The sequence below is a fragment of the Protopterus annectens genome, chromosome 10.part0 (genome assembly GCF_019279795.1).
Source record: "Protopterus annectens isolate FY-2018-M chromosome 10.part0, PAN1.0, whole genome shotgun sequence".
In the NCBI taxonomy this organism is placed as follows: domain Eukaryota; kingdom Metazoa; phylum Chordata; order Ceratodontiformes; family Protopteridae; genus Protopterus; species Protopterus annectens.
In genome coordinates this window covers 1427462169-1427486918 of record NC_056744.1, presented here as the reverse complement: position 1 = coordinate 1427486918, position 24750 = coordinate 1427462169, and the positions used below count along the sequence as shown (strand labels likewise).

The 24750-nt window shown below is 40.4% G+C and overlaps 1 protein-coding gene across 1 annotated transcript in view; it reads left to right on the top strand.

Moving 5' to 3' along the window:
• The window catches only part of KIF14 (kinesin family member 14), a 2369812-nt gene that overhangs the window by 1589912 nt on the left and 755150 nt on the right, over positions 1 to 24750 (top strand). The window contains exon 18 of the mRNA XM_044086046.1: positions 9187 to 9339. Coding sequence (XP_043941981.1) covers positions 9187 to 9339 — 153 coding nt within the window. The remainder of the gene's footprint in view (positions 1 to 9186; positions 9340 to 24750) is intronic.

The following is a 24750-nucleotide window of genomic DNA, read 5'->3' as shown; positions in this document are numbered from 1 at the left end:
AAATTCAAAAACATTTTTAGACAACATAGTGAAAGGTCTGACAGACAGAATCTCTGAGAAATGAAAACTTAAAGCAGACTGAACTTGCATTAATTAATGCATACAACAGGAAAATGAGACAATAGATGGATATTATGCTAGATTATTAGAATGCTTTAAACAACAATTAAAAAAAAAATACATTTTTAAAAGGTTGCATTGCCTCTATCAGTAGCTTTATTACAAAGCATATGATAGATCACTGAACAAGCAGGCTGCAAGTCTTACTTGAGTATGCTAGATGTGCTGAAATACACTTTAATAGTAAAAAGAAAAGAAAGGGCACAAGTCTTCACTGCTGAAGATGGAGCTGAAGTATTTGTATTACAGTCAGGTAAAAAGGGCATCTAGCTAGGGACTGTAAAGAAAATAAGAAAGCAATGACAGAAGATAATGGAGATGAGGGCTGACTATATGATAGTAATAACAATCAAAAATCATCAGGAAAGGTTAATAAACAAAAAGAAAATGTGAATGTAGTAGAGGAAATAGAGGAAGTACAAACAGATGTAGAGGATAAAAATAAAAATGAAATTTTAGATTTAGCATTGTTGAGCCTGGCGCTCTACCTAGCAGATACAAAACCAGAAGTAACACTTCTGGTGGAGGGAAGGGAAGTCAAATTCCTGTGTGACTCAGGAGCGTCACGGACTTTGATACACCCCTCCAAGTTACCAAAACATTCTGAATCACCTGATTATATATTAGTAAAAGCAGCAAATGGACAGCTATACAGGGAACCACTCTCCCATGATATAGCAATAACTGACCCTGTTTCAGGTATGACTCAGAAAAGTAAAATTGTAGTTTCTGCAAAATGTCCAGTAAACTTACTGGGAAGAGACCTTGTGCAGATATTTGGCATGGCAGTAGTTCCCACCATGCAGGGTATGGAAGCACAAAGACAAATGGATGCTTTTGTGGCGTGATCAGAGGGTGAAGTCTATTATTGGTACAGCCAGGACCTAGTTATGACTGGTCCAGGGGCAGTAACCAAAGAACTGATGAACGTAGCCATCAGTAAGGTACCCTCCCTTGACACTGATCAGCAGCACTTGTTACATTGTACTCTATACTACTGTAGCACACCAGGACCTGATAAGAAATATAAGCAAGAATTGTTCAGAAAAAAAATCCTGCTGACAGATTAATATTACGAACTTTATGTTGGGATACTGAGGGAAACAGTGTAGTAAGCTGTTCATTACCTCAGGAATTCATGAGATTGTATAAGTCCAATAGACTGCCACATGTCAGCTTGACAAAAAACAAAAGTGTTAAATAGGCAGACTTAGAAAAAAAGGTAACAAAATGGGAAAACAGACTGATTTAGAAATGTCAGGACAAGGGATACAAAAACAAAAACTGAATTGGTTGACACAGACACATACAGCTGCACACTTGCAATCTAGTGAGGACAGCTGATTAGCATTTTTTATTAAAAGAAAAAGAAGAGGCCTTGTGTAAAATTCCAACAACTCTGTGGTCAACAGGCAAGTTAGATGTAGGGCTTATTCAAGCAGCAGGACCAGTTACAATTACCCCAAAGTCAGCTTTTAGACCACAGAAAAGACAATACCTTTTGAGAAGGGATGCAGAAGTAGGAATTAAGCCTATAATAGCAGCATTACTCAAAAAAGGAGTACTGGTAGAATCTCCTGATTCACCATGTGATACACCCCTATTTTCTGTTAAAAAAGCAAACGGGGAATGGCAAATGGTACTAGATTTATAAGCTGTAAATAATGCAGTAATACCTAGAGCACCTACGGTGCCAGACCCACATACCTTGTTGAATGATTTAAAGCCACAATAGAAGTATTTTACCGTGGTAGATATAAGCAATGCTTTCTTTTCAATACCTATACATCCTGATAGTCAATATTGGTTCGCATTTACATTTCAGGGTAAAAGGTATACATATACTCGACTACCACAGGGATATTGTGAGAGCCCAATAATATTTGCACAAAAAATGGCTAGCAACCTGGCAGGGTTTACCCCACCGGAAGGTAGTCAAATTTTACTTTATGTAAATGACATCTTGCTAGCAGCACCCAGCAGCAGTGCAGGGTGGATACAGTAGCATTATTAAAATTTTTAGTAATACAAGGACACAAAGTAAACAAAAGTAAGTTACAACTTTGGAAAAAACAGGTTAGATACGTGGGATATGTGATATCCAATAGAGGTAGAATACTAGATAAAGGAAAAAAGAGAAGAGGAAAAAAAAACAACAATTTTGCAAGCACCCAAACCAACAACTAAGAAAGAAATAATGTCTTTCTTAGGTACAACTAATTTTTGTTGGAGCTGGGTACCAAATTATTTTACAATGGAGAACAAAAGCAGAAATGACTTTCTGCAGGTTGAAGCAGTTAATAGCTTCTTCATTAGTTTTAGGACTTCCAAATTATCACAAACGGTTCTTTCAGACCGTAGATTGTAAGCAAGGGTACATGACATCAGTATTAAAGCAACAGCATGGGGATAAGCAATGCCCCATAGCTTACTATTCATCACAGTTAGACCCAGTGGTGCAATCTTTGCTTCACTGTGTACAAGCAGTAGTTGCAGCAGCGATGGCAGTGCAGGCTTCAGCCTCAGTGGTGTTATTCCACCCTCTCACATTGAGAATGCCTCATGCAGTTGCAATAATTCTGCTACAAGAAAAAGTTGCATACCTTTCTCCTGCTAGACATCTTTCATGTATGATCATACTGCTGAGCCAACCTCATATGAACAGTTACAAGATTTTACAGATATGCCCTTGGATGATGCTGAGGTGACATATTACGTGAATGGCTCATGCAGAAGGGGTCCTACAGGGAAGAATCTGGTGAGGTATGCAGTAGTTACAGACACTAAAATTTTAAAAGCACAAACTTTGCCACACAACTTGTATGCTCAAGCAGCAAAACTGGTAGCTTTGACAGGAGCATGTACTTTAGTAAAAGGCAAAAAAGTGAACATATATACTGATAGTCAGTATGCTTTTTCTACAGTGCATGTGTTTGCACAACAAAGAAGAAAATAGAGGAATGATTACATCCAGTGGAAAACCTATTAATCATGCGCAATTTATTTTGGAGCTATTAGAATCTATTCAGTTGCCTACCAGAGTAGCTATTTGTAAATGTGTAGCTCATACAAAACAACAGGATAAGATTTCAAAAGGTAATGCACGAGCTGATGCAGCTGCAAAGCAAGCAGCCTCAGACTCAGAAACTTTATTTTTAAATGAGGAATTACAACCCTTTGAGATTTTAGATTTAGACATGTTAAAAACAATGCAAATGCTTACTACAAAAGCAGAAAAACAAAAATGAGTAAAACAAGGTGCAATTTTTGAGAATGGACTGTACATTTCCAAAGGGAAAAAAAAACAATATTGCCGTCTAATTTATTTAGATATGCAGCTTTGTTGAGCCATGGGCAGAGCCATGTCTCAACAGGGGGGATGGTACAGTTAGTAAATAGAATATTCCAAACATATGGATACATAAATTATACAATAAAATTTTGTGCAGCTTGTCATACTTGTAACAAGCACCATGCACAAGGAGCATTTAAAAACAAGCAAGGGAGTTTCCCTACACCACCATATCCGTTCCATACTATTTGTATGGACTTCATAGAGTTGAATAAATGTGAAGGAAAGAAATACTGTTTAGTGATCATAGATATGTTTTCAAAATGGGTAGAAGCTTTTCCAACCAGGAATCCGGATGCCGCAACAGTGGCAAAGGCCCTAGTAAAGGAAATAATTCCTAGATTTGGCATACCGGAAAGAATCTATAGTGACAATGGGACACATTTTGTCAATCAGACAATTCAGCAACTTGGGAGATTTTTTGGGATTTCCTTAAGAAATCACTGTGCTTACCACCCACAGTCAGCAGGACTGGTGGAGAGGTACAATGGGATTTTGAAAAACAAGTTAAGGAAGTTGATGAGTGAGACTCAGAAGAATTGGATTTGCTGTTTACCTCTAGCATTGCTGAGCATGAAAACAGTTCCAAATGTAAAGGGTTTGACCCCCTTTGAAGTAGTATTTGGAAGGGCATATTATGTGCCTCAGTGGAAAGCTCTCATGCCTGCAGAGCAGGAGGCTGACAGTTCATTAGCTAATTATATAAAGAAACTGTTAATGAATAAATCTGTTTTGCAGTTTAACTCTTTTTCAGATAAAAGACAGAACAAGAACAAAGAACTTTCAATTTGATACAAGGGCAAAATGGCCAAGAGTAAAGCAAATAGAAAAGCAGAGCAACCCCAGAACTATTGCATAATTATTTTGTTGGCTGTGCATTTGTTGACTATAAGTGTGACAATTTTTCTCTTATTGTGGTTTTTTCCTGCACTCAACCACACGAGTGAAAGTGAGAATACGTGATGAACTGTTTATAGACTGGCATCCAAACTTTAACACATACCTGGCCATGAAACGTGTGTATGCAGAGACTATGAACTTTTCAAATTGCTGGGTTTGTACAGCTATACCAACAGCATATAAAAGACTGTTAATATCCACTGTCCCTCTGGGGATAAATGAGACTTGGGAAAATTTGTTTTTGATACAGGAACTGTGAGATCACAGGACAAAATAGCTTTATTTTTACCTGTCACACAAAAAGGAGTTGTATGTTTCTACAAAAGTGATACCCTCCAGGTGGGCTGGAGTAATTGTAATATAACAATGTCTTATAAATGTTACATTAAAGTCAGAAGTGGGGGTACTGTTTGTAATACTAACTATGATTCATATCTGAGTTCAATGAAAACTACATTAAATGCAGTACGTGACAATCCAGTCTTAACTAAACAATTGTCTATTAAAGATAGGAAAATGTTTCATGCAGGGATAACACGTATTAGTACCAAAGTAATGATTTTATTTGTGGGAAAAAGGCATATGAATGGTTACCTGAGAATTGGTCCGGCAGTTGTTTTTTGGGTTATCTGGTTCCAGCAATAAGACATACTGCAGAATTACCTTTGGGTAAAATACGAAATGTAAGGGAAACAGCTCGAAAATCTGAAGGTCCAGTTAAGAAACCTGTAAATCCAGTTGGGAAGAATCGAAGCTGGTTGAAAAGACCATAATTCAGTAAGAGACAGAAATAAATTGACTCTTATGGACTTGGGCAACAGTGTTATATCCTGGGCAGGAATACTACCAGCCTATGGAGCAGTCAAATCGATCTGGGAGCTGAGGAAGCTGTCAAGATTTCTTGAAGTAATGACTAATGCAACTTTTTCCGCCCTAGAATTGGTGACTGATGAACTGAATGCAATGAGAACTGTTGTGCTACAAAATCGAATGGCTCTTTACTTCACCCTAGCGGCAAGAGGTGGTACACGAAGAAGAATGCTGTGCTTTTATCCCTGAGAATCGTCACGAGACAAATAATCACCTAGAGGTAATTCAGCAAGTATCAGCAATGACTAAACCGGGCCCAAACCCACTGACGGACTTTTTCCAGCATCTGTTTGGGGGGTGGGGTTCCATCCTATTAAACATTTTAATTGCTATTTGTGTGGGTATACTCCTAATAGGAGCATGTGTTTACTGTGGAATTCCCTGCATGAAAAGATTAATCAAAGATTTTGTTGATATATCTGTTACTGAAACTTTTTACCAAGATTTTGAAATTGAAAGATTGATACCAAATAAAATTCTTTCTGAAATATAAAACAAATGGCTTGCCTAGTTGAAAGTTCCAGAGGGGAAGAGACTAGGAAATGAAATAATGTTGTTTATGTTTCTGAATAGAATGAAAAGCATTAAAAGGAGGGAGAATGTTAGAAAAATATGTACTTAAACATATACAGACTGTTAGAAAAATATGTTCTTAAACATATACAGAATGTTAGGAGAATATGTACTTAGACATATATAAATTATTAGAAAAATATGTACTTAAACATATATGTAGTGTGAAGTTTAGAAACAGTATAATATGTAATGCATTTGATTCTATTTAAACAGTATAATATGTAATGCATTTGATTCTATTTAACAATATGGCAGTAGAAATGATCTTACATATAATTGCTTGAAACCAGCTGCAGTATGGTTAACCTCTGACCCTGGCAGTAGCCAGTTCAGCAAGCTTATGTCTTTCAGCATCTATAATCTGCTGGGTTAGAGAGAAATAAATATGTATGCATGTATATCTTTCTTCCTTCCACCGAGAAGGATGGCCTTGTGAACACTATCAGAGATAGTGTACAGCTGGTAGCCAGAGAGACAAAGGAACGTATTAAGAAAAGACTTGACCATTGTATTCGAACTAATCTAAGATCCTTGAAAAAAGTAACATCTACAGGAAGACGTTATGATGGACCAGGTGCCTCGCAAGGCTGTGTTATTCTCATGGGAAAGTTTCCAAAAACATTACCTAAGCATCTTCTTATGAATGAAGTATTATGGACTATAGTGATGTAAATGCCCTGTGACTGACCACGTCAGTAAGGTGGGCAAAAGCTGATTGCAAATGGTATATAATTGAGGGTATTTCCTGAATGTAATTAGTCAAAACTCTATACTTGTTTCTGTATAGTTTTTTGCCTCCTAATGTACATTAGTAAAGCAATATTGTGTGAACCTGAGCATCCTGTGTTATTGACTGTCATTTTGAAAAGCCTAATGATTTTTACAGTCTGATTTTAACAATTTATTTGACACTCACTAAAGTACAGTCCTGTTTCTTGTTTGCTTCTTCTATCATTTTGGTCTATTTTTGACTTGCAGATTATGAGATATTCTCACACAGACACATAATCCAATTGAAGCATGGCATAGAAGATGTTGTTTACTTAGATTTAGCATTATTGATTTGAATGCTTTATCTTGTGCTTTGATGTGTGAAAAATGACAGGCGGAGGATATGAGAATCAGAATTTCTACATATTTACTTATGACCCCTGTACAGAGGCAAACTCATAGGTTCATAGGTAGGTACTAGGCTATCAGCCCAAGGGCCTATGTAAGCCTAGCCAGCAAGATACCATAGCTTATGCCACCCAAGAAAGTTATTTTCCTGTGCCACTGTCCAGCAGAGACACAGAAGTGATCCCCGGGGTGTATTTCCTATTTCCCATCCACTCATCAAGATTTTTCTTGAAGAGTGCTAATGAAGAAAACGCAGTAGAATAAGGAATCTTCCACATATTTTGTCCAAGCATAGCCGCTTTGGAGTTTTGGACATTCTTTGTATTACTGCATTGAATCATTATGCAATATATTTTCCTTTGGCGATTTCTGTGCGTTTCTTTTTTTATTTGCTTTGTTTCATTTATTGGGTTTTAATGTTTTGTTTTGTCAGTATTTGAGAATAGATCCATACATGTAAGCTTGCAGATGCACACAAATATCCTTTAGCTGTACTTGTAGTTTTTATCATTTTTCTGTATTGCAGCAACTCTGAAATGTGTCACTTTATGAATAAAAATATATAAAATAAAACTGTTTTGTTATCCAGTGGTTTGCTGCTTATTGGAAAATGCCCTTGTTAAAAAAATTTCATCAGAGGTGTGGCTGCTTCCAGTGATTTCTTTAAAATGTCTCAGTTTCAGGCATTTGGGCTGTGTCTAGTTAGTAACAGTTTCCAACTTCATCAAGAATTATCACTTGGACTATAACTGCAATAGTCTGACCTTCTATGATGCTTTAGGAGTCAGTCTCCTGAACCTTAGCCTTTTGGCTGTCCTCTTGCATCTATGTCTTCAGGTCTATGTTAAATCATCGAACGCTTAAAAAAGTGAACGATGATTTATCGAACCCATGTAAGCGAAAGCTTACGATCTCAAACGCTTAGAACAGAGATTTTTTTCCAAATCGCTGTTCCACAAAACAAGAAAAGACAATTGTAAAACATTACATAAAGTGGGGGGGCTTCACCCTCTCTACTTAAATATACCAACTCCGAGATCGCACTACAGTCACGAAAATGGCAAAGTAATGGAAGTGGCCAAGCGATATCTTTCCCAGGAAAATAATTCACTTATATGCCGTTTCACTATTTTGCCTTTTTGTGCTTTCAAGTTCGATCAAGACGCATTTGAAAGAATGCATCTTCGATCATTTAATGGGAACCCTATGTCTTCAAATGTGTTAACAGTGCTTGGGGTTTATAATAGTTATTGCAATGTTGTCTTTCTGTGTCCAACTGCTTCTTCATCCAGTGGCTGCTACTGGTGTTCACTGTATATTGGGCCAATATATGTTTTATTATCCTTGTGTAAAGCAATGCACTTTGTTGTTTTCTTGATTCTTAGAATGTACTCACTCAGTAGTTGAGGTGAAAGTAGTTGTAAGGGTTGTGCATGCTGCCCTTACGTGGCATTTGACATCACAGCTTGTGCCAACAGAGGCATCTTGTGCCGCTGAGAACATGAGATTCACAGAAAAATATCGAGAGTGATGGTAACAAAATCATCTTCCAGTCTTAGGCCTACCAAAGAGGACCCCCTACACACAAACACAAAGATCACGTGTATTTTTAACTTTCCACATCCCAGGTGGCCAGACATATTGTCCTCCTGCATTTGATCACCACAGGAAGTAGTTAAAAATGTTTGCTTTTCAAGTGTTTCACCCCAGGGGCTTTCCTGTTACAGCCCTAATCTTTAAATATACTACCATTGAGATCAAACCGTCATAGAAAAAGGGTATTAACTAAATGTCCTTTTTTTCTCTGAGCTGTTGTGGCCTTGGTGGTAGCGTATTTAGAGACTGGGGTTGTGGAGCAAGCAAATTTCCCATAATGGGGATTGCAGAAGGCATAAACTCCATTGCAAAATGTTGATTGCTTGGATAGTACAAATTCGTTATACTTAAAGTGATATCCACTCGGATAATTGCAGTCTCTAAGTAAGGCATGGGAAATTTGATGGTGGTAATTTGAAGTGGGCAGCACAACTCAGCTGATAATGTCAGTATATGTCTGTTATTTCATTGAAATTCTACACCTAACCTTAATATTCTGCCTTTATATAAATGTTGTTACTGACTTCGTATCAGATTTTTCACCCAGACTGAAAACTAAAAAGTGTCTCTCTTGCGGTGGCATTGCACATTGTTTATAAATAATGTTTCGCTTTTTAATTTGTGACAAATCCTTATTTTGTTTTCTACTTTAGGAGACGGAATCTCAAAAGAAAGGAGCTCTAGAATTCTGTAACCAAGAAGCTGCTTCCAAAATAGAAGAGCTACACAAAATAAAGGAACAGCTAGAACAGCAGGTACATTTAAATGAAAAACGCCTAAAAATGGAAACGATGGCAACAAGACAGGTATGTCCATATCTGATTTAGTGCAGTTTGCCATACTTACACCTGGTATAGCTCAAGATAAAGATATATATTTTTCTTTCTGTTCACAATAATATGATTATAATAATTTAGTATAGTTATTACTACTTCATTATCTTTTATTATGTATGAGATTTAGCCAGAGGTGGATGTCTACCCTTCCAGTTTGACTTCCAAAACTTTTGAATGTCCCAAAAATAAAAATGAACTTTTCTCCATGTCCAGGAAATCCGTCTGAAGTCCAGATCATCCAGTGCTACCTTCAGTACTCTTTTTTGCAGCATGAATTGATCAGTTATCAGTATGCTTGTCTGTCTGTCAGTTCCTTCCAGGTAACTTCTAGAGAATGACATGTCCAGTAAAGTTACCTCCAACAAGAGTGCCTTTGAGAAACAAATTCCACCCAAAGATTAGTAGCCCTGTCAGGGCTAGTTTTGTCCGAGGAAGAACCACAAAGATGACTTCTTTAACCACCTTGCAGCATTTATGCAAAGAGCTTTTTCCTTGGGCCAGTAATCTCCTAGCCTTCCTTGAATGTAGGAAGGTGCTGTCTCTGGCACAACAGAATCCATTCATTTTTCCAGCAGGAGAACTGTGGCCTAAAGTCAGTGAAGCCTCTGACAAAGGAACACAGGCAAAAGAAAATGGATAAGCCAAAGAAATTGCTGCTGAAAAGAACTACTGAACAGAAGGAGAGAGGCCTTAGCAACCCTATTAGTCCTGCAGATGCTGAAAGACATAGTCCATGTGAGGCACCTCCTTTTCTGTCGCCGGTTCTACAGATTTCACTTACTGCATTTCCTCCTGTCTTAGCCCCTCCAAAGGAAGGCAGTGATATAGCATCTCTTGCTTTCAGCCAAGCCTCTTTAGAAACAACTGAGCCATCTGGTCTTGGTGCTGGTTCCCAAACACCTGAACTGGACATATATAATGTTAATTTTTTTGCTACAACATAGGAATAGCAGGATATGCTATTTTTTGTTTGAGAAGTATCATGCTAGTGGCATAGAGGGTTAAGGCCCTTTCTATGGCCAGGCTACCCATTTTAGAATTTCAGATTGGGCACTTGACCCCATGGGCTGAGGGATTTGGCAATGCCCAACCTGGGGGATGTGACAGGGGCACACATCAGGACACACTAGTGTGTTGTTCTCACTGCTAGAGACCAGGGAGACCACAGCACTAAGTGCTGCCATAAAGATAGGTGGGTATCCTGCACAAGTGAGGGTCTGAGCAGACATAATGCCCACTGCAGGTCCCAGTTCAGCCTGTTATTGGTGTGCATATGGGGTTGGGGATGCCTAACGAAAGCACTCCCTAGACAAATTTATAATACTGCACTAGGATACCTTGATCTGCTTACCGGCCCCAAGCTAGCAGATCAAGCCTTGGGGATGCTAGTTAGGCCAGGCAGTTGTGGAAAGGCACCAGGAAGTAGCTGATAGTCAGTTTGTAGGGATACAAAAAAATTATGAGAAGCTGTAGAAGACCAGGCCTTAATACCTGTTTTTGGGCAGATCTATGCCCCCTTAGAAGATACTTCCATCTTATTGCCTCAAGGGTAGACATCTGAGGACTGGAGGTTTACCTTGCAGGTGCCCACTCCCACCCCAGCCTGTATCTCTTTTGACTACAAGAGATTTTCCAGAGATTATGTGGTCACATAGCTGAAAATGAACTTCCTCTTGACTTAGCCCCTACCATTGACAGTGTGTCTCTTCCATGTAGAAAAGAAAGGAAAGAAAAGAGGCTTCACCTCTCCTGATATCTTAGATTCAGATTTAGATGAAGATGACCTTGCCTGTTCAAAACATATCATTGACCTCTAGGATATGACATGAATGATGATGAAACTCTTATCAGGCACCCTTCTCTTTCAAAGAAACTTTGATGTCCATAGAGGGGTCAATGTCATAAAAGGTACTTATGCCTCTTAGATAAGGAAAAAAACACAGCCAGCAGTGTATGCCCCCTTTAGTAAACACCTTTCAAAATGTATCCATCAAGCTAAGTTCACAACATTCCTGTCCAGTAAAGCCAGCTCCCAGTTAGTGTCCTAGTAGTAGTATGTCTTAATGCTGCTAGATGGTTTAGGTCAGCTCCAAGACTAAGTATACTTCACAGTGATATGGACAGCAGAGTGCTAGACTGTTATCTTCAAGGAGGTAGAGAACATGACAGATTAAATCTCTAATGAGACTTTACAGGACATGATCTGTATACTGATGCAAATGACAGGCATGGTGGGTAAGGATTGTATTAAATACATGCATGATATGACTAATGTTAGTAGCAAGGCAGCAGACACATTGTCTGTCATCTGTATGTATACTTATCTAGGATTCGCCTCCTTCCAGTGAAAGTTAAGGGGCAGTTATTAATTACCCCATTTGATAAAGATTTGCTGTTTGATTTCACATTCCCAGGTAATATTTGAAAATTCTGAAGAGAGGGGGAAATATGGAGTCTCTAAAGCAGCTTTCACACATTTCCTTTCCCATATGTAATGGTGAATTGGTTTAAAGAAGGCTGTTGAAAATAAAGAAGCACAGAGAGGAAATGTCAAGTAGGCAGCAAGTTAGGAGGAGGAGAGGCAGGTCTTTTACGAAGGATGGCAGCTGTTACTACTACCTGTACAACCCCTTCCCCAGCCTCTTCTTTCCTGTACTGTCCCCCTCCCCACATCTTGAGAAGGAGATTTTGCTACTTCTGAAAAGTTATTTCTAACTGACTTTGGACAAATGCGTAAAAGAATTTGTATCAGTACTTTTAAAAAGAGAATTCTGAACCCTTCCTCTTTTTTTTGGAATCCCTCTCATCACATCAGATCAAATGGAATTAGCACACCTCTATTTTGCAAAATCACAGAAAGGGAATCCTTAGATAAAGATTGTTCTGTTCCAAGCAGTTCCTAGTGCTAAAAAGAAAGATGTCCTCTGGAGGTCCATCCCAAACATATCCACACTGAATATTTGAAGATTACCAAATTAATGGATTTATTTGGGTGGCGCAGTGGTTCAGCGGTAGCATTGCTATCTCACAGCAAGAGGTTCTCCGGTTCGATTCTTGGCTGGGGGTGCCTTCTGTGTGGAGTCTGCATGTCCTCTCTGCATTCGTGTGGGCTTCCTCCGGGTACGGTTTCCTTCCATGTTACAAAGACATACGTCTAGAGTGTTTCTCTCCGGGGTCTCTGCTGAAAATTGGCTTTGTTCCAAGTCGGGCTTTCCCGGTTAAAAAATGTCAAATAAATAAATAAAAATTAACTCTTCACACATACCTTCCCTTACTTATATATTTCTGTCCATAAGGGTCAAAGGCAGCTCTTATTCAAGGTAAGACAAAAGCACTTTCAGTTCACCCCCTTGCCATTTGATATGCCTGCTGTACCCAGAGCATTCACCAAATGTTTTACTTGACAACTGAATTTGCTCCCAAACGACCAGAAGGATTCATATTTATACCTCTCTGGATGACTGATCCAAGCACAAACATGGGAAGGAATTGAAGCTGGACTATGTTGGGTTCTCTTTGAAAAATAAAATCAAGACTGACAAGCAGGGACCTTAAAGATCTTCTTGGATGTCATAGCTGACACAAAAGAGAAAATGACATACATGCCAGCCAAAACGTTTCTGAAAAATTGGTGTACTGTACATGTTGGCTGCTATCCTGATGGCATCTGTGGCCAGATTCCACATAAGGAAAACACTGTATTATCTTGAGAATTTGTGGGATCAGTAAAAGTACCCCTTGGAAAACATTGTCAGTAAAATCTTCTTTAAAGAAGAAATTCATCTGGTGGTGTTAGCATTTGTTGATCAGTCATGGGATGTAAAGACTATGTAGACCATGATAACAGATACCTCAGTGACATTTATTTTGGTCCTGTTGACATTCAGTACTGTGTGGCACCCAGGCACACCGAAGACAGTGGCAGACAATACCGTAGTTATATGATACATTACTGAGGCATGTCCATTCGGGTCTATATTATAACATCGAAGTTTTTAAACATCGAATGTTATAATATCGAACCCCAAACACCGAAATCTGAAAACATTGAACAGTCAGAATACCAAATTTTTTCCCAGGGAAAAAAATCGCTATTCCGAGAAACATACACACAACACAAACACACACAAAAAACAGCAATCCACACACATACACTTAAATTCCTACACCTAAACCTAAACTAAACTTTGCATACACTACTAGCTATCCAGTTACCTTAACCCAACCCTAAGGTCTGTCACTATCGCACACTCACCTCACTAGCGCCCTAACCCTAACTCACCTAACCCGCCCCCTAACCTACACACAACCGCACATTTACCTGACCCGCACCCTAACCCACTCCCCAACCTACACACAATCGCACACGTACCTGACCCGCACCCTAACCCTAACTCACGTAACCCGCCCCCTAACCCTAACGTCCACACAGCCGCACACTTACCTGACCCGCTCCCTAACCCTAACTCACCCACTAACCCTAACCTACAGACAATAGCACACTTACCTGAACCCGACCCGTAACGTTCCAACATATCGAACGCTGAAAACAGCGAAGCCACAGCAACGGCCCACCGAATTCTTTCCCTTGGAAAGAATTCGGTGTCCTGCACCTTCGCTGTTTTCAGAGTTCGACATTACGGGTTCGATATTATAACATTTGATGTTTAAAAACTTTGATGTTATAATATAGACCCGTCCATTCTTACCTACTGTACAGACTAGAAATGATGACCTGCTATCTGACCTCCAAACAAAGCCTCTATCCCCTGACAGCATGCACCCTAAAATGACAGTTATTGTCAACTCCTTCAGCCTCCACAAATGGAGATTAGATAGTCAGGTTTTCCAAAATCTAGTATAGAGATGGGGAACCCCAATGATAGATCTGTTTACACCTCCACTGAATTACCATATTCACATCCAGAGCAGCCTGAGCAGTGAGCATGACCACACCTTCATATATTTCCACCCATCTTGAGCCTTCTCAGGTTGCTCCAGAAGGTAAGAAAAAAAGAGCAAGGCTCATTCTAATAGGTCCTTTGTGGCCATGGAAACCATAGTTACCTCAGATAATCCAGATGAGCAACTAGGTTCCCTTACTTTTACTAACATTTCACACCCTCCTTACTCAAAATGGGTCACTAGTCCACCCAAATCTAAAGAATATTAAATAAGCAGTGTGGCTGCTGTTAGTGCAATGCCTTCCAAAAATCCTTTTTCAGAAATGTGCTATGCATTATGTATGAGGCTAGGAAGCCAAGCACCTTGAAGTCATACCTGTTCAAAATGAAATGGGTCTGCGTTTGCTGTTTAAGGTATCTCACATATTGAGACTTCAAAACATATAGACCTTTGTAATCCTACAGTATCTAGTGGGACTATTGCTCAATGAGTTATCTTATGTATCAGTAAAAGTGCACCTGTCAGAGTTACAGCCTAAATTTCTGTGCATTCCTCATCCCTTGTCCACCCACTCTAGTTTTTTAAATCGGGTCCCGCACATCAGTTACCCTGCGAGGGACTACCAGGAATCATATCTCCTCCCCTCCCCTTGATACCTAAATTGTGTGGCGGAGGAGTTAACCTTATTTCCCTTTGAATGCAGTGCCTGGGTGCCCCTAAAGTTTTTATCACTGGAAGGTCTTTATGACTAGTAAATCTGGTGGGTCTATATTATGTCAGTGAAATGGCATTACACCGAATACCGTTTCGCCAACACACATAGACTGAAATCTTAAAAGAACGAAACCCCAGTTCACCGAATTTTTTTTTTTTCCCCCCATGGACAAAAATTGGTGAACTAACGAAACAAAACATACCACTTAAAACATTACAAAAATGGGGGGGCTTCACCCCCCACACCCCTCTAACTAAATATACCAACTCCGAGATCGCACTACAGTCGGGTAAAGGGCAATGGCACAGCTTAGGCCAAGCAATTTCTTTCCCTGGGAAAGAAATCACTGACCTGAGCTTTCTTTCTTTTCCAATTTCGGTCAGTATGTGTCGGTGAAACAGTATTCGCTGTAATGCCGTTTAGCTGACATGATATAGATCCAATTTGCCAGAACACTCTTTCAACCCTACATGGTATTTCATGAGGTCATAGTAAGCGTTAAAACTACTCTCCTTTGTGCCTAAGATGGTACCAGAACTTACTTTGAATTAAACCACACAGATGCCAGTATTATACCCAAACCTCAAAACCAGGAGAAGAGGATTTTTTAATTGATGGATGTACATAGGCAGCTTATCTATTATTTAGAAAGAACAAATATGGATTATTAGTATCGGGCAAACAGGACAGGCCTTTGTTAAGCCAAGTTATTTCAAAAGATTTAGCTAATTGTTTTATCATGAGTGTCATGGTAGAATTCTGGAGAAACAAGCACATTCCATAAGGGGAGACAGCAGTAACAGCATCCTTTAAAAATATCTCAACTTGAGTGTCGTTGGACTAACATACTTACTTCTTACAAGTTAGACATTCAGTCTAGGAAGAGGACAGGTATCAATGCTGCTCCTTTACCCAGCAGGTTATGACACAATCCCTTGAGATAGAAAACTGCTTTAGAATTCTTTTCTTGGATACTAAATGATAATTCAGTAGTGATCCATATGCTGAGCATAGCTCATTTGTGGGACTACCCTCACAATAGCAGTAGATCTTTGCATGCATTTAATTCCTCAAGTTGAGTTGCATCACAAGTACTATGTGAACAAAGTTGCCAATAGATAATTTACTTTCCTACATGATTTCTGTGGTATCATGTGTGTCAACCATCGAGCTTCCACCACTTCTCATTCATTCCCGTATGCAGATGTGAATAATCTGTGGCACATCCATCACACAGGAAAACATGAAGGGAGTATTCATGCATAGCCCTAATTCCGCCATCTGGTAGTTAACATGAACAACCCTCTTCACGGTGGGGATATTATGTGCTGTCCCCAGTGTGTGCATGCTCCCCTGCATGCATCCCATGAGAGCTACTGTTTTGAGCTTGGGACCACTAAGCCCAGATCCTGTGGTCCAGTGGTCTTTGTGATTGTGCAAGTCCTCCACTTGCATCAGAGAAATTGGCCAACTGGGTCCATCATCTGTGTCCCCATAAGATGGGCAAGCCAGTGTAAGCCGCACACTCCCATGCTAATAACTTTTCCAGTGCCTGAACTGCTAATTGTTACTCTAAGTCTTAGAGCTTTATCTCTCTGTGCCACAGAACCAGGTGGCAAAAACAGTTTTAACTTTTGCAATAAAACAAAAAAAAAATCTTGTTTTTCCATTATAGAAGCTATCACACCTTTTTGTGTCTAAATATACTAACTCCATGATCACACAACTTTGGAGTTAAAAGGAGACTTTACTCCTGCAGATCCACAACCATGCTTAAAGCACAATCTCCTGTGACGAAATTGGAATATGACTGTTATTTGTGAATCCTGTTCTGATTACTTTTAGGCTGAAGAAATGCCTGTAGCCCATGAATGTGTAAATGTGTCTGTGTTTAAATGTTTTGTGTTGTGTAAAAGTGTATACCTATGAGTGGCTAGTGTGTGAGTTTTGTTTTTAAGTGAAACTGTATCTTCGTGGTCAATGAGTGACTCAAATGGTATGCTATCTGTAGTAAAGTTTTCAGGTTGTAATTTTAATACTTAGTCTGGGGCGATTTCTCTACCTATGAAGTTAGTTCATTTGGCTGAAGTAATCAGCTGTATAAGGCAGAAGAGTTGTACGAGTATGAGTGGTTATCAGTGATTTTTATCAGGTCAGTGTTAAGGTCATATAGTAATGTAAAACCACAATAAAAAATGGGGGAGAGACAGTACCCAAAAGTCAAAATAGAGTAACCAAAACCATGCAGTAATAGGTGCTGTAGGAGACTACAGGCAACACCTCACCACGATCTGGTTTAAAATCCAAAAATGCCTTTTTGGGTTTGGTGGAGTTATCTTTGTGACCTTTGTTGTATTGTTTGCGTGTGTGTGTGTGTGTGTGTGTGTGTGTGTGTGTGTGTGTGTGTGTGTGTGTGTGTGTGTGTGTGTGTGTGTGTGTTTTTTGTTATTTAAACTTCTGGATTTTAGACCAGATCATGATGAGGTGTTGTCTCCTACAGTACCTATTACTGCGTGGTTTTGGTTATAAACTAACATGATTTCTTGACCATGAGAAAAATACAGCTGGGAGTTGCACTAGATGACCACCTCAAATATGACCTCCACATACAGGGCAATATTAAAAAAACTCACAAAAAATTTGGAATGCTGTATAGAGACATTTTGTTCTGCATCTATCTGAGTCATTCTTGCCACTACATACCTACCCACCTCTCTATTACACGGTTCTCCCATTTTGACTAACCTCCACGCCTCCTAAAATCTAAACTAGAACAATGATTTAACAAGGTATCTAGATTTGCAGCTCATACATGTCACAGAACACATCACTGTTGTATACTTCTTCTTCTTTCGGCTTTTCCCGGTTAGGGGTCGCCACAGTGGATCAGCTGTCCGCTCATGATTGGCAGCGGAGTTTTACAGTGTCGAGTTGCCAGCCCGGCGCCCAACCTTCCACAGAAGGCACACACACACACACACGCACTCACACCTAGGGCCAATTTAGAGTGTCCAATCCACCTGCTGCATGTCTTTGGGATGTGGGAGGAAACCGGAGCACCTGGAGGAAACCCACGCGACCACAGGGAGAACATGCAGACTCTGCACAGAAGGCAGCCCAGCTGAGGATCGAACCGGAGAACCTCTTGCTGTGAGGCGGCAATGCTAACCACTGCACCACCATGGCCGTCCATCACTGTTCTATACTAAAAACTCTTAATTGACTTGAATTATCCCACAAACTAAATTGTACCCAACTTGCACAAAATTATATTTAGTCCTATTTCGTGCCCAGCCATAAGTACAATTCTTCACCACTTCCTCCTAAGTCGTCACCTTTGACTTCTGACAAAAATCTGCTTGACATCTGTAGGCCTTAGAAAAACTGCAGTCAAAATCTGTGATCACACTGTGTAGCAAAAGACTGGAATATGATCCCTTCACTAATCCAGGGTGATGCATAGCATTTCATCCTTTCTGGCTGTCCTGGCTTTGCTGTTGCTGCTCTCCTTGCTAAAATTGAAGCTCCTCCTTCTCTAACACCTGTATACATCTGCTCTCTCCTCTTCATTGCTTTTATTTTCCTTACTCCTAATCTTGCTTTTGCTCATTATTTCTCCTGCCTGCCATACTTATACCACTTATTACCTTAACAAATACTTGTTCTCACTCTCTTCCTGTTCTCCTCCTTATCCAATGTTTGAATTTTTTCCACTCTGACATTTGCTTTATGAGTGAGTGCTACATGATATACTGTCATTAATACTAAATAAATATATGTGAAATACATGTCATGTGTATTAATATTTGTATTAATCTCTGTATTTACCGTATATTGTTATATGATGTAAATGTTTACCTATGTATATGTATTTTCTGTTCTTTTATTTGTGGAGCTTTTCTCCTCAGATCTCCACTAAAACTGATAAAATTATCCAGTCAGACTTTCCAGGTAAACAAATGTCAATAAATAAGTAAAAACGAAATAAATTTAATTATGGATGGTATCAATAAAACATGAGGGAAAGCCTCACAGCTGGCATAGAGGGATAAGACCCTGACTATAACCCAGGTAACCAGAGTTTAATTAGCAGCTTGATGGTACAAGTAAGGGACGATGGGTGTGCCATTTCTGGGAGGATCTCATGGGCCTTGTTGGAGGTTAGCTCTTGCAGTAAAGGTATGTCAGAGAGGAGAGGGGGGCAGATAGTAAAGGGTGTCTGTTTTGGGGTCCAGGCAGATGCGTCTCCCTGGCCATGCTCAATGAGGCCATTATGCAAGGGTAAGGCTTAGGGTTGTAGTGTAATTATAAGCACTTATTCCCTTGCTGGCAGTAGGGGCAATTCTTTGGGTCACTTCCTCACCAGGTTCTGATAGTTGCTAGCACTGAAAGGTGAAAGTACTGGGTATTTCTGAAATATGTCTAAGGCACATACTTGACAAAGAGGAAAGATAAGGCTTATAGAGGAGCCACACTGCCAAAGAGGCCAGATAAACATAAACACTGACATGGAACTCTATTGCAAAATGAATTAGCTAACTAAATAAAAATCAATGTGAGAAGTAAGTCCATTTGTGTAGAGAGAGAAAATCCTGTCTATGACCTAGGCAACTCAAGTTTAATTAGCAGCTTGGTTAGGAACTGAAAGTAGGAGAGAAATGATGCGGCATAAGCAGCCTGCTCATCTATCTTCGGAGGAGTAGAAAGGGGTTGTTTGCTCATGGCCATACTATCTGCAGTAGAATAGCCAATGAAGACCAAGGATCAAGTGGGAGAGGTTGACTACAAGGCAGGTAGGGCTAATTGATCACATTATGCAGAGAGTGTTACTGAGTAGAAAATCCCTCTGCATACCAACCCCTTGGATGCTAACAAGCATGCATTGGAAATCAGGAATGCAAAGAAAAATCCTCCTCAGAATGATGGCACCATTCCCAATATGCTCATTCCTCATTCCCAGGGAATGAGTGATCCATAGTGCTTTCACCTAGGGTGAGTGACTAGTTCAGTAAAGCAGCCAGGAGGGCAAGCTTAACAATCACTGAAGGGGAGTAAAAACAAAGATGGTAATCCATGGTATCTTAGGTCTATTTCATTTCGTTGAAAACTCATTTCACTGAAACTCAGTTGCCCGAGCACAATTCACTGAAAGCTCACCTCACTGAAAACTCATTTGACTAAAATTCATAGGTTCATAGGTAGGTACTAGGCTATCGGCCCTAGGGCGTATACAAGCCTAGCCAAAAAGGTATCCTGGCTTTCGCCACCCAAGAAAATTATTTTCCTGTGCCCCTGTCGAGCAGAGCCACAGAGGTGATCTCCAGGGTGAATTTCCTATTTCCCATCCAATCATCAAGATTTTTCTTAAAGAGTGCTAATGAGGAGCTTTGTTTGATATAGACAAGTAGTTTATTCCAGAGTATGGGAAGTCTCTGGGACATGAATCTATCCCTCCAGCATTTTCCGTTTATTGTGGTGACAAGGTTTAGGTCCCTAGAGCATGCAGCTCGGAGGGATTGGGATTTCTTTAAGTGGAGCATGCCCAACAGCTCTGGTTTTGACATAGCTTTGTATGTTAGGCAGAGATTGCCTCTGAGTAGGCGATATACGACGGAGTAAAGCTGGAGATTTTTGAGACGGTCTGCGTAGGGCATCTGTTTGAGGCTGGTAATCCTCTTTGTGAGGTATTTCTGCGGCCTTTCCAGTTGTTGTAGATGTCTTGTGAGGTACATACCAAAGGGGGCGTTCTACTCTATAATGGGTCTAATGAGTGATGAGTAGAGGGGAACAATGACCTCTTTTTTTCTGGATGAGAAACCTTTTGTGATGAGGTGTGCCACATAGAAGGATTTCCTGACTAATGTGGCAGTGTGATTATCAAAGGAGAGACTACTGTCCACCTGTGTCCCAAGGTCTCTTATCACACTTTCGATGTTAAGTAGACTACCACCTATGTGGTGGCTCATGGGTACAGAGTTTTTACCAAAGGGGATGGCAATGCACTTTTTGGCATTGAGCTTGAGACCATGGCTTTGATACTAGGCATCTGTTTCAGTGAGGCCCTTTTGTAGGATGTCCACATTGTTAGGATTTTCAATTATGGCTCCTAGTTTGCAGTCATCTGCAAACTTTGTTAGCCAAAGACCTTCTGTGTTAGCCTGTACTTCAGAAAAGTAGATACCAAACAGGAGAGGACCCAGGACTGAACCCTGTGGTACTCTACTACTTGTCACAGGTCTGAAGTCAGATTTGGAGTCTGCTACTTTCACAGTGTGGGTTCTGTCAGTGAGCCAGTTGGCAACCCATCTTGTGACATAGGGATTTATACCTAGTTTAGTGAGTTTATCTATAATTCCAGAGTGAGGGATGGTGTCAAAAGCAAGACCTAGATAGGCTGTGTGAACCACCTTACCCTCGTCTACGGCTTTGGTGACTGCTTCAAAGAAGTCAATCAGGTTTAGGAAACATGACCTGCGTTTTACAAACCCAAACTTGGTGGGGTCCAGAGTTTGGAGATTACCGTTTCATGATGATACGTTCCATGGCCTTGCAGACCAGGCTCGTTAGGCTAATGGGTCGGTAGTTCCCCGGGTCCGTGGTGGCTCTCCCTTTGTGGAGTGGGATAACCGTCACTGTGCGCCATTCAGTGGGCACAAAGCCTGAGGTGAGGCTATGATTGAACATGGTGCTTAGGTGGGGTGCCAGTTCATTCTGTAGTTCATGTAGAACACAGCCTGGGATGTTGTCAAGTCCCATGGATGCTGTGTCCTTGGCTTTGGAGAGTATGGCTTTTACCTGTGCAGCCGTGATTACAGGAACTTTGCATTCTTTCGGTATAGACATGGGCCCTTTAGGGAGTGGGGGGGGGAGATAGCACTGAACCTATCTGCCAGAATGTTGGCAATATCAGTTGGGTCTGTATATTTAGTGCCATTGTGCTGTAACTCAGAGCAGATCTGAGTGTTGCCATTGAGATTCGTAACATAGCTATAGAATGCTTTGTGGCTGTCTTTGAATCAGTGGCGATTTTGTTTTCATAACTAGTTTTGGAGGATTTTATGAGGGATCTCAGACTCTTACTGAGGCTGACCAGGGAGTTTTTCCAGTCATGGGATTTTACTCTTTTTTGCAACAGTTTCTTTCTTCTGTTGTAGAGTTTGTTTATGGTAGGGGATCACCAGATTGCCTTCCTTTTTTTGGAGGATAGCATCTTGGTTCTTTTAGGGATAGCACGATCCATGCACTCGTGTAAGTGCTTATAAAGTGCATTTGTGTAGGATTCAGCAGTCGTACCTCTATTGTCTGTCTGCATGGGTGTCATTAAGTTTGCCACCTCTGTCTTAAGAAGCGTGAAGTTGGCTTTGGAGAAATTTTTTACGGTGGTTTCCCTAATGGGGGGTGGGAGCGAGATGTGGATGTCTAGACCGATTAGCTTGTGGTCGGATCTGACCAACAAGGAATTGACCTCTGGTGTGGAACACCGGTCGCCCATGTTGGTAATGACTAGGTCTAGGATATTGCTGCCCCTGGTGGGGGTGTGGATAAGTTGATAAGGCATTGGAATTTATGAATTCCAAAAAACGTTGAGCAAAAGAGTTGGTACATGAGTAGTTTTCCCAGTTAATGGTGGGGTAGTTGAAATCGCCCATTATTAGGGTGTTGGGTTGTACCCTAATATTTTCCAGTGTATCAAGAAATGAGGAGTGGGAATCCTGGGGCATGGTGGGGGATCTGTAGCAAGTTATAATTTGGATTGCAGTCTTGCCCAGAGTTAGTTCCACTTGGATAATCTCGGAAGCATTATGCTGAGCAACTAGCCTGGAGGTGTGGATATCCTTAATGAATATAGACACGCCTCCACCTTTAGTGTTTCGGTCCAGGTTAGGTGGCCAAAAGGTGTGGTATGAATTATAGCCTGGTAATGCAGGGGCGCTCTCTGGAGCCTTGAACCAGGTCTCTGTCACTGCACAGATGTCAATGTTCTCCATTTTAAGGAATGCCTCGAGTGAATGCATTTTGAGGTTTAGACTTCTAGCATTGAGTAGCATTACCCCTTCATCAAAAGTTTTATATGGCCTTTTCCCCACTGTAGTGCAATCCTGGAGTTAGTATGTAAAGTAAGAGGGGGTGTAGGGGGCACAGCCCCCCACATTGCGTCAGAGGGGGTGTAGCCCCCCACATAGTTTGGGTATATATTGTCTTCTGGAAAGTGTTATTCATTGGATTTGTAAGTATCCATGTCTGTGGTTTAAAACATTTAAAAAAGGTGGGAGGCAACACCTCCCACTCCACCCCATTGTGGGAGGGCTGTGTCCCCCACATCCCCCCTTACTTTTTATACTAACTCCAGGATCGCACTACAGTGTGGAAAAGGCCATATATAACTTTCGACAAAATGAGTTTCAGTCAAATGAGTTTTTATTGAAGTGAGCTTTCAATGAATTGTGCTTAGGCAACTGAGATTCAGTGAAATGAGTTTTCAGCAAAATGAAGTAGACCCAGTATCTTTAAGCGAGTCTGAAGAGAAATAAATATATCCCAGTATGATTTATTTCTCTTGACTCATTTAAATGTGATCAAGGGACAACTGATGAATGCAAATGAGAATAACTGAGGAGTGTATCTAGTGTAAAGAAATATGTTCTAAATAATGAACTATATACCACCATCTCCTTCACGTGCTCTCTAATTTCCAAAGAGGTGGTAAACAGGGAACAGTATTTCAGTTTCACGCAGTTGGGGGTTTTAGCCAATTCTTAGTTATAGCCATCAGATTTTTGAATCCTATTTGAGAACCTTAATTGCTCCTTCTCTTGTAAGGGGTGCTTTGGTTGTTCTGGCCCTTGAGAAGCTATGTTTAGACCCCAGTAGCCCTGATAACTGTCACCCTATGTATAACGTGCATTATTTTTCTTCTTCTAGGTGATTTTCACTGCTGAATTTGCCAGATGTCAAACTTCTCCTTAGTCACACTGTGTTCATTCATTCCTTTGCTCCGGGAATACCACCCAGACCCAAAGCAAGAGCTGTCTGAAGGAGCCTAACCAGGGATGAGGGAGGAGTGAACCATGTCACTGCAGTGGCTTACAATCCCTACCACTTGGAAGTGCATGCCTTTGCATATTCACTGTGAAGGCTGTCATGTATTGATGCTTTGGTGAATCAAACTCCTATCCCCAAACCACCATGGCTCTGCATCATTTTCTCTCCTTCTAGGGGGGAGTTGGCAGTGTCTGCAGCCAGCCATGCCCACCCAAGCCCTCCACCATCTGTGTCAGGCATGACAGTTGCTAAACTTGAGGGTGCTTTGGTCCATAGTCAGGACTTTATTCCCATAAACCACCAGCACTGGCTTGTCTTGCCATTCTTGATTGAATTTATTCGAAATATTATTTATGTAAATGTTAACTCCCAAGTATTCAAACCACCCTTAAGAAGATTAGTTACCACCATTAAAGATCTTTTCTTTTAAAACTGGTGGTACTTTCCCTGCAAATACCATTGTGTTTAGGAGCTTCATAAAACACAAACCTTCTTCAGTTACTCGATGACCTAAATTAATTCCACTGTAATCCTCCTCTCATGGATTCCATTGCTAAAGCCACTGTTTATACCTCTGACTTCTGCTCCGAATTAAATAGTTATATTGATAAGGCAGTCTCTGTCTGTGCCAAAAATAATGAGAAGTTTAAAAACAATTTCTATTTTTGGTGCATATGGGAGAGCTGGCATAATGGTTAAGGTGCTTACCTCACAGATAA